General features: G+C 42.2%; 1 protein-coding gene across 1 annotated transcript; it reads left to right on the top strand.

Annotated features, from left to right (window-relative positions):
- The first annotated feature begins 138 nt into the window (after positions 1–138).
- On the top strand, positions 139–8806 carry LOC125377031 (prisilkin-39-like). The gene is made up of 2 exons (XM_048389826.1): positions 139–295; positions 7929–8806. The coding sequence occupies exons 1-2, from the start codon at positions 139–141 to the stop codon at positions 8804–8806; spliced, it is 1035 nt and encodes a 344-aa protein (XP_048245783.1).
- Positions 8807–10304: the final 1498 nt, after the last annotated feature.

Here is a 10304-nt window from a genome sequence, read left to right on the forward strand (position 1 = left end):
GGGGGGACGCTCTACCACTAGACCACGGAGGCGGTTGAACCACGAGAACGTACAGTAGACTGTAGCATGGGCACACACGTTCGCTTTAGGCACTCCCATACATGTGCTTCGTAACACAACCACGTGTATGGAACCTGAATGGTATTAAAGCTCAATAGCAGGATCCTGAAGTGTCTAGGAAGGAAAACAGTCCTAACAGTTGTCGAATGTATCTTACACGTATCAAATGACCACAAAGCTCCACACAGCGGGAAACAGGGGAGTGGTCCCAGCAGCTTCCTGAGTATCGTGCGCGGTATGTGACGGAAGTGGTAGCCTAGTCCGGGAATGTTCTCACACTAAATAATCAGTAGGTATGTGATTCTAAGGTAGACACGAAGAAAGGCCTGTGAATATCAGTGGGACACACACACACACACACACACACACACACACACACACACACACACACACAGCAACCCATGCTTGCCGTAAAATGTTTGTCGTAAGAGGCGAGTAACGGGATCGGGTGGTCAGGCTCGCTGACTTGGTTGATGCATGTCATCGATCCCAATTGCGTGGATCGATGCTCATGATATTAATCACTGGGTTGTCTGGTCCAGACTCGATTATTCACAGACCGCCGTCATATAGCTGTAATATTGCTGAGTGCGGCGTTAAACAACAAACCAACCAACCAACGCACACGCACACACACACACACACACACACACACACACACACACACACACACATATATAAAGGCAGTCCAACACTGGATATGTACCACTGTACATATATATAATATATATTGAACTTTGAAATGTGTAAATGTGGGATAGGGCATTCTGAGCTGGAAGAACTTGTCCTCTTATCTCGTTCACTTCTGGTGAATAAATGTGTTTAAACAAATACATGTAAATATATGACATTGTAGACTTGTAGACGTTCCCTTCTCCTTTATATTGTATCTATTGTGGGCCGTGACTGCGGTACTGATGTCCATGACATTGTACAGAAACTATACATGGGCCAAGGAGGGTGAAGCCAGCCAGTCAAGTCTAAGGCCACCGTTTGAATAGAGGGTTAGGAATGGTTCACTCTAAGTACATTTTAAATGTATCAATTTGGACGAAAGTTCATTTTAACAAGGGAAAGGGACTTGAATTACCTCCATTTTTGTGCAATCCCTCGATTGTGAACTGAAATGCCAGATGCAATCTACTTCGCTAGAAGTGGTGTACCTGGTTTGTTGACATATTGAATTATTAATTACTCAATTACTGTCATCTTAATATATCATGTCATGTTACAGGTTCTACAATAACTGTTGTCCGTGTAAAATCAACAGCGCATTTTGATCAAGCTAATTTCTGTACTCTATGTATTTTTAATCATTAAACTTGTTCGTTCCCATATCTTAAATTCAGTGTTTATAGTGTGGATATATCGTTGGACTCGATAAATCAAATATTTTTGTTTGTTTGTTGTTTAACGCCGCACTCAGCAATATTCCAGCTATATGACGGCGGTCTGTAAAATAATCGAGTCTGGACCAGACAATCCAGTGATTGACATCATGAGCATAATCTATGCAATTGGGATCGATGACACGCATCAACCAAGTCAGCGAGCCTGACCACCCGATCCCGTTAGTCGCCTATTACGGCAAGCATGGGTCTACCCAGGATCTTCACGGGTGATCGGTATAAATGAGTGAGTGAGAGTGATGTCATTAAACATCTTACCTTTTATCAGTCTCCTCGGGTGGTTAGGCTCTCTGACTTGGTTGATGCCTGTGATCGATCCCAATTGTGTGGATCGATTCTCATGATATTAATCACTGGATTGTCTGGTCCAGACTCGATATTTACAGACCGCCGTCAAAAAGCTGGAATATTGCTGACAACAAACAAGCAAACTTTCTGTCCTTGGTTGCCCCCTGCTCTCTGTACGTTTTTAACCATATCTTTGTTTGTGTGTTTGTTGTTTAACTCCGCACTCAGCAATATTCCTTTTACATTTGTACACGACAGATATAGCGCAACGCAGCCTGCAGATGTCCACTGCACCCGTGTGCAAAACCGCGAGTCGCCATCTTAAAATCTCCGCTCGACTTATGTCTGTATATTTTGTGCACGTTCATCTGATTGTGCTGTCTGTGTGATCTGTGTGGCTGCCATCTCTCTCCGATCCCAAACAAACGTCTCACATTTGAGCAATCCTTTTATATATCCACCCTTTCTTCCGCCATAGAAATAAATCACGATTTTTCTGTATCTTAAAAGAATCAGCGTTGTATTTATCGTAAGGATATTCTAACTGCAGGTGTGGTGACTAGTTGAAAGTAATCATCGCAAAGTATTTCCAGTTAAGAGACTATATGCTAGTCTAGTTAGATATAGCTGAGGTGGATCCATAGTTACGTCTCTTGATTAATGACATTCTGTGTCCATACACCAACACGTGCAGGACACGGTGGTATCTCACGCTGAATGTACGCCCATCTTAAAACTCAAGCTCAGTGATAGCCCGTTTCCGCGGAACTCCATAAACTATCACTGCAACCAGTCAAAGCTCCCCACAGTGATAAGTGGATACAACCATGCTTGGAATTGAACTGCAATGACTGTAATGTTTACAAACACGTGATGACAGTCGTGACGCCGGATACTCATACCCCAGCTAAATTATTTACTTTGTTTGTTATATAATGACACTATAATATATTTCGTATAGTACGAATGTAAGGGTGAGTGGGGTTTGTTTCCATTCGACTGCAATCTCGAAGACGAAACGAAGAAAGAGGTAAACTCATCTTGAAAATCTGGTCAGTCGTAAACCTTTTTATTATTCACTATGAATGCATTCCCCAATACATAAACAAATGTATAAACGTTACTATATTTGGGGTTAGGGGGCAAGACTCTTGTAACGGCCGCTTCCACACTGACGGCAGCGATGTTACCGAGAGTGTAACGAAGGTGTCACGCGCCGGGAAGGAGCTTGATTTTAGACTGGTACAAGGGAGGCAACTCGTGAAAGACTAAAATGTCACACATATCAGTTCTAACACGGCATCACTCGGGTCCACTCGGCTAATTTTGTTACCTATGATACGGGGTTGCGGTAAGTATGTATGCGGTAATCTATCATCGCCAGTTACATTCATTCAACCCGCGGAGTCAAATTGGGGATGAAAATTAAACTGGAAGCGAAAAACAGACAAATCAGACGTTACATTATATATGACCCATGGCGATAATGTCCATTCGATCTTGCAACTGGAATCCAGATATCACTTGACCCACCGAGATACAGCTAGCATTGGGCCAGCGGGCAATCAGCTATTTCTCACACGGGGGATGCGTTTGTTATTTGTTATTTTGTTTGTGTTGAATGTATATGATAATCATAGATATTGATAATGCACACATGTATTCTTGTGATCAGTTGAAATAATAGTTGTTATTCCTTTTGGTTGGAGGTATCTGATTTGTTAATACGCTTAAAGTGGATTTTGTATGTTGTGAATATACGTGTCGTCTGTGGACGATCTGTTGTTGGTAGAGAGCTGCTGGACTCGGGCGCACATTCGTAATCTCAATGATATGGGACATCCATGACTTGGTAGATATTGGGGTTAGATTTTAGTGGCGCTTCACATAAACCACCGACTGCTGGTGTCGATTGGTATCTGCATCAGTGAGGCCATCCTTTTTTATGTGTTTCTTATCTCCAACCTGAACCAGCAAGAGAGCGGGCGTGCGAAATTATTTTTAAAATCATAAAAGAGCTGTTTTCACTAATTGTGTAACATATTTATTTATGACATTTTAAAGTTTAGAACACATTCTTTAATTTTATTTATGACATATCGAGTCCATTTGTTTTGGAAACGAATTGTTCATATATATGTTGAAGAAAGATCAAGCGGACCTGTTTTTTAGTGTGTAATTGTAGGAGTATGTTTTATCATATTGGGACATAAATTTCCACAGCGTTGGGGAGAACTGAGATAAGAAAACATCATTTATCATTTCACGTCGGAGCGAAAATTTAGGGCGGGCGGGAGATAGGAAGCACAGAAAAATATACGGACAACCCAAGTTCAGTTACCGTCGAGTGGGTGAGTGAGTTGGGCATGATTCACATTCGAGATTACAGCGTTCGATACTTCAACGATCTATCAAAATTTAATATTGTATATACATTGAACATTAAAACATACTGATATGAAAAGTTTACTCCGTTGAATACCACTGACTTGAGTGATACAATACCTGTGTAAGTTTAGTTTAACGCCACCTCGATCAGCGGAAGCACTGCGGGTCGGTTTATTGTGGGAGGAAAACCCGAAGTGATGCAGGTCTTTGACGTTTACAACTTTGGTGAAACCCACGAGCTCGGGTTTGAGGCTGAAATAATTAGAACCATAATCAGGGCGAACCGGGATTCAAACCAACAATCATTCGGATGCCAAGAATCCAACATAATAATCCTATGAAGATAACAAATTATGATAACCCTAGTGTCAAGCTACGAACCAACTGACACCTATGGAATGCATAACACGCTGTGCTACATCACTGGACATACTGATGGGCTTTCTGCTGTCCAAACACGGGGGTCAGTACAGTGGCCAGTTGTTGTTGACACATATCCAACCGACGCTGGCAGTGAAAACTTTATTTACCCACGAGTAATAGCCTGTCTGTATTATTTCCGAGTTCCCCATATCCCGACCGGACCGAATTTTCATTTCGACGTGAAATGATAAAACGTTTTCTTACCTCGATTTTCTCCGCCGCTGTGGAAATTAATGCCTCGGTGTGATAAAAGATAAAAAAAGAAAATACTGCTGCCATTGCAAAAAATCCAGGTCAGCTTCAGTTACGTTTATTAAGATATTCGTTTCCGAAGCAATGCGATTCGAAGTACAGTAAACTACGTTTATAACGAACGCTTATAACGAACTGTCGGATATAACGAACTGTTTCTTGGTTCCGTCTATTTTCTGTATAGATGCTGTACATATGCTTATAACGAACTACGGTTATAACGAATTAAAATTAGTGGTCCCTTTGAGTTCGTTATAACCGTAGTTTACTGTACGTCATAAATTAATTCGTAGACTGGTCCCAAGTGTTTTTTACTTTAAAATGCCATAAAATAAGTCACACAGTTAGTGAAGAACAGTTTTATTATTTTTTTAAAATATATTATTTCGCCCGCCCGTTCTCTTGCTGGTTGGGGTTAGAGATGAGAAAATCCTTGAAATATATTTAAACTTAAATAATACACTAAACCCTCACATATATATCTTGTGTACATTATATAGTACTTAACATTACGTATAATCCCATCATTCTGACTGTCAAAACTGGACACTGCTGATCACGCTTGATAACTGACCACCGAGATATCTTTTGTGTAAATATTATGTACAAACCTTGACCATCTTGTGTTACCTGATTTCTATGTAGGAGAAGTACAGTAAACTACGGTTATAACGAACTCAAAGGGATCACTCATTTTAGTTCGTAATAACCGTAGTTCGTTATAAGCACATATACATCATACAACAACAAATAGTCGGGACTAAAACCTAAGTTCGTTATATCGATCAGTTCGTTATAAGCGTGTTCGTTATAAACGTGGTTTACTGAATTAAAATAAGCTCTGTCCTGTTTACAGACCCCAAGTTTCAGTTGAAAATTAATATGATTAAACGATACAAAGATATGTATACTTAGGTTGTTGATAACTGTCTATCATCAATACGTGTCTGTTTATTTCCTGAGACTACTATCGAACTGTAAATGTTGTACCTATGTGATATATAGTGTGATCTCGAGAGCACATGTCTTTTTGAACGGTAAAATCTTGTTTGAAATTCTTGAATTTGTTTTGCTGAGACACGAATATTTATAGGCTCCCATGATATAGTATTTACTACGGCGCTAAACAACATTCAGTCAGTTGACCCAGATAATATGCACAGAAGCCGGATTAACCTACAATAACTTGACACCCAGAAAGGATGCACAGTCAAAACACGTTTACCACTTGAGTGCGATAGTGTATTCCATTTTCGCTACCACCTGAGGTCACCTGTGTCACGAAAGGTCTCGTGAGGTCATGTTGAGTAAACAAAATGGTAATGACTTGACGTGACTGTGTCAGTTGGATACAAGAAACGGGAGTTGTCATACCTGCTCGTTGCTAGTCGAGCGAAGATACTTATATACGTATAGTCCATTTCAACATTGTCTGCTTGACACAGTTACACGGTTTGAACGCGTTGACTCCGATAAGGTTGCCGCAGTGACAAAAAACATTTCGTGGGCGTGGGCGTGGGTGTTGGCGTTACTAATGCCGTATGTGTGACTGCTGTGAAAACGTACATGACTAGGAATTTATGATCGCCCCAATAAGGAACCCGCTAATTAGAACGTTTACAAGTTCCGGGTCGTTAAGATGGTTAATGAAACGTTTCTTTAACGTCAATGTGATGGAAATCATTAAACAACAAAGATAAACACGAGCGTGAGTGAGTCTGGTTTCACGCCGCTTTTGCCTATATTCCAGTAACATCACGGCTGGGGACACAAGCAAATGTCTTCACCTATATGTCTGTACCTATATGGAAAATCGAACCCGGTCTTCGGCGTGACGAGCGAAGGCTTTAACCACTAGACTACCCCACCGCCCCAGATAAACAAGACAAGCGTAAGAGTGTGGAGCAACAGTTACTTAGTGACTGAGTGAGTGAGTGAGTGAGTGAGTATGGTTTAACGCCGCTTTTAGCAATATTCCAGCAATATCACGGCGGGGGACACCAGAAATGGGCTTAACACATTGTACCCATGTCGGGAATCGAACCCGGGCCTTCGGCGTGGCGAGCAAACGCTTTAACCACAAGGCTACCCGACCGCCCCTAATTACTTAGTAGCAGTATTTATCTCTATTAGACACCAGCCCCCAAGTCTAAGGCTGTATAATTCGCTGTGCTGAGTTGCGTCCCGTGAGCGTGCCATACAGTTATGATCGCGGGTTCGAATCCCGGATCTCCCTGATGATGTTTCTAAGTTTAACAACACGACACCCGTGCTCGTTGCTTTCACCAAATTGCTAAGTGTCTAATACCAGCATCCTTTTGGGCTTTCATCCCACATCAGCTGACACGCCGGGACATAACTTAAATGATATTCAAAGTGGTGTTAAACCCACCTACTGAGTACCTCACCCACTAACTGTAAGGGGGCGGTCTGGTAGCCTAGTGGTTAAAGCGTTCGCCCTTCACGCCGAAGACCCGGGTTCGATTCCAAACATGGGTAAAATATGTGAAGCCCATTTCTGGTGTCCCCTGCCGTGATATTGCTGGAATATTGCTTAAAGCGGCGTTAAACCATACTCACTCACTCACTAACTAACTAACTAACTAACTAACTGTAAGGCATATGTGAACCAACAAGGGAAAAGGGACCTTATAGGTGTTAGGAAACAATTGTGCTATGACGTCATAAAGACGTTTGACGTCAACTTACTTCAGTGAAGATAGCCATGTGTGATGCCATGTATCTCTGTAATAAATATGAATTAAAGGTTGTGAATTGTATGTTTGTGGACAGAGGTTACTGTCGTTTTCAAAATGTGATTTTTCACCCGTTAGGTCCCTTATCTCATGGATGGTCTGCCGTAAAAGGTGACTATGCTTGTCGTAAAAGGCGACTAACGGGATCGGGTGGTCAGGCTCGCTGACTTGGTTGATGCATGTCATCAATCCCAATTGCAAATGCGTGGATCGATGCTTATGATGTCAATCACTGGATTGTCTGGTCCAGACTCGATTATTTACAGACCGCCGTCATATAGCTGGAATATTGCTGAGTGCGGCGTAAAACAACAAACCAACCAACCAACCAATCATGGATGGTCACATATAGCGAAACAACCTCAGTCCGGTACCTCCACCTTCTGGACCCCACTCTGGACCTCTACCCTCGCTTCTACTTCTACCTACTTCTACCCTCGCTTCTACTTCTACCCTCACTCCTACTTCTACCCTCACTCCTACTTCTACCCTCACTCCTACTTCTACCCTCGCTCCTACTTCTACCCTCACTCCTACTTCTACCCTCGCTTCTACTTCTACCCTCGCTTCTACTTCTACCCTCGCTCCTACTTCTACCCTCGCTCCTACTTCTACCCTCACTCCTACTTCTACCCTCACTCCTACTTCTACCCTCACTCCTACTTCTACCCTCACTCCTACTTCTACCCTCGCTCCTACTTCTACCCTCGCTTCTACTTCTACCCTCGCTCCTACTTCTACCCTCACTCCTACTTCTACCCTCGCTCCTACTTCTACCCTCGCTCCTACTTCTACCCTCACTCCTACTTCTACCCTCACTCCTACTTCTACCCTCGCTCCTACTTCTACCCTCACTCCTACTTCTACCCTCACTCCTACTTCTACCCTCGCTCCTACTTCTACCCTCGCTCCTACTTCTACCCTCGCTCCTACTTCTACCCTCGCTTCTACTTCTACCCTCGCTCCTACTTCTACCCTCACTCCTACTTCTACCCTCGCTCCTACTTCTACCCTCGCTCCTACTTCTACCCTCACTCCTACTTCTACCCTCACTCCTACTTCTACCCTCGCTCCTACTTCTACCCAGCCCGGAGATACCGTGAGAAAATATCCGCAGTACACGGACAAACCTCACATACCAATATAGCCTTCAGTGTGAACAACGCGACCCGTTCCGCCCTGTCGCTTCTCAATGCGATACGCTTTAACGCTTACTCAATATTCAACTAAATTTTTATGTTGCCTTATCACGATCCTACAGTGTAATGAAAAGACACTTTGTCAAGAAAGATGAAGAAAAAAACATGTAATCTTCACAGGACCACATCCAAATGTCATATCTGAAGAAAGAAAATACTTGGATGAATACCTTTACCAGTGTCTGTAAATCTAAAGGCATGGGTTGGATATAGATACGTTGTTGCCTACCGATGGGTGGAGAAGAATGTTGGACTTAAAGATACGGGAAAACACTTGAGAAAACTGTCAGTTGATGCGGTTTAGTTATGTATGAGTGAGTGAGTTATGACACAATCAACACTCTGTCTTTAATCTAATACTTAAAGTATACACCCATGTTTGACGGTGACTACAAATAAAACGAACAAGAAATGGTTATTCAGATGTGATACATATTTGATAGGTTATCATAGATGTATTTTGTACCTTTACTTCGCAATGTTTTGGCAACTGTTTTCAAGTAACGTTTGATAACATGTGTAATGTTTCGGTCAAATACAGTTTTCAAGTGTACTTTCTTTTTTTAATTATGAAATAGACTGATTTCATTTTTTACAACGATTTAGGTTCGACAATACCACCTTTGTCCCCTGGAGTCCGAGTTACATTGTGTAAGCTATGTATAACCAACGATGGGAGAATCGCGGTAGCGTGGCACTGGTTCTTCTTCTAACAATTCGGGGCGGTCGGGTAGCCTAGTGGTTAAAGTGTTCGCTCGTCGAGCCGAAGATCCGGATTCGATTCCCGACGTGAATATAAATGTGTGAAGCCCATTTCTGGTGTCCCCCGCCGCGATATTGCTGGAATATTGCTAGAAGCGGCGTGAAACCATACTCACTCACTCTAACAATTCAGTTACGAAGTGGTGTAGAATGTACGTTGTCCTGAATTAGGAGATCAAATTCATTTAATGTGTAGGTGTAATTTGACTCGTGAGGGTGAACGAATGGTATTTTAAGTCACAGCGTTCCAGTTATATCATATCGGCCTGTGAATAATCTGGTACAAACAAATCAGTAACGCAAACTATACTCACCACAAAAGAAACGCGAATACCGTAGGTTAATATATGAAGAATGACTGTTATTCAAGAGATATTAGATTGGTTCGATGCACAAACGAACACACTATTATCTAGTGTGAACCGACGCTCATGAACGCGGCACATGTGACGTCATAGATCTATGACTCGAGATGCACCATTTGTCTCGTGCAGGATCAGCGTGTAAAGTTTGGAAGTCACGAGCAGCATATGGTGATAAGAATAAAGACACTCTGTGGTAAAACTTGACAGATTGTTAGTTTTGTCATTAATTGATACACATTGGAAGCATCCCTTCTTAACGTACATACTTCTCTTAATGTTCCTATGGTTCGCGTTTCTTTTCGCGGTGAGTATATAAGCAGACATCCCACCCTGAGTGTTAGATGACACGCTGTCTTCAAGCCTTACCCCCCACTCGTTCCCCAATGTAGTCGGTTCTTACTT

The sequence above is a fragment of the Haliotis rufescens genome, unplaced genomic scaffold, assembly GCF_023055435.1.
Source record: "Haliotis rufescens isolate VD_foot unplaced genomic scaffold, xgHalRufe1.0.p SCAF_8, whole genome shotgun sequence".
NCBI classification, from domain to species: Eukaryota; Metazoa; Mollusca; class Gastropoda; order Lepetellida; family Haliotidae; genus Haliotis; species Haliotis rufescens.

Excerpts from the sequence above, each read along its gene's own strand:
- LOC125377031 (XM_048389826.1), top strand. The coding sequence starts at position 139 with ATGGTATTAAAGCTCAATAGCAGGATCCTGAAGTGTCTAGGAAGGAAA. Across the intron at positions 296-7,928 it reads CTTCCTGAGTATCGTGCGCG|CGAAACAACCTCAGTCCGGT; the intron begins GTATGTGACGGA and ends GGTCACATATAG.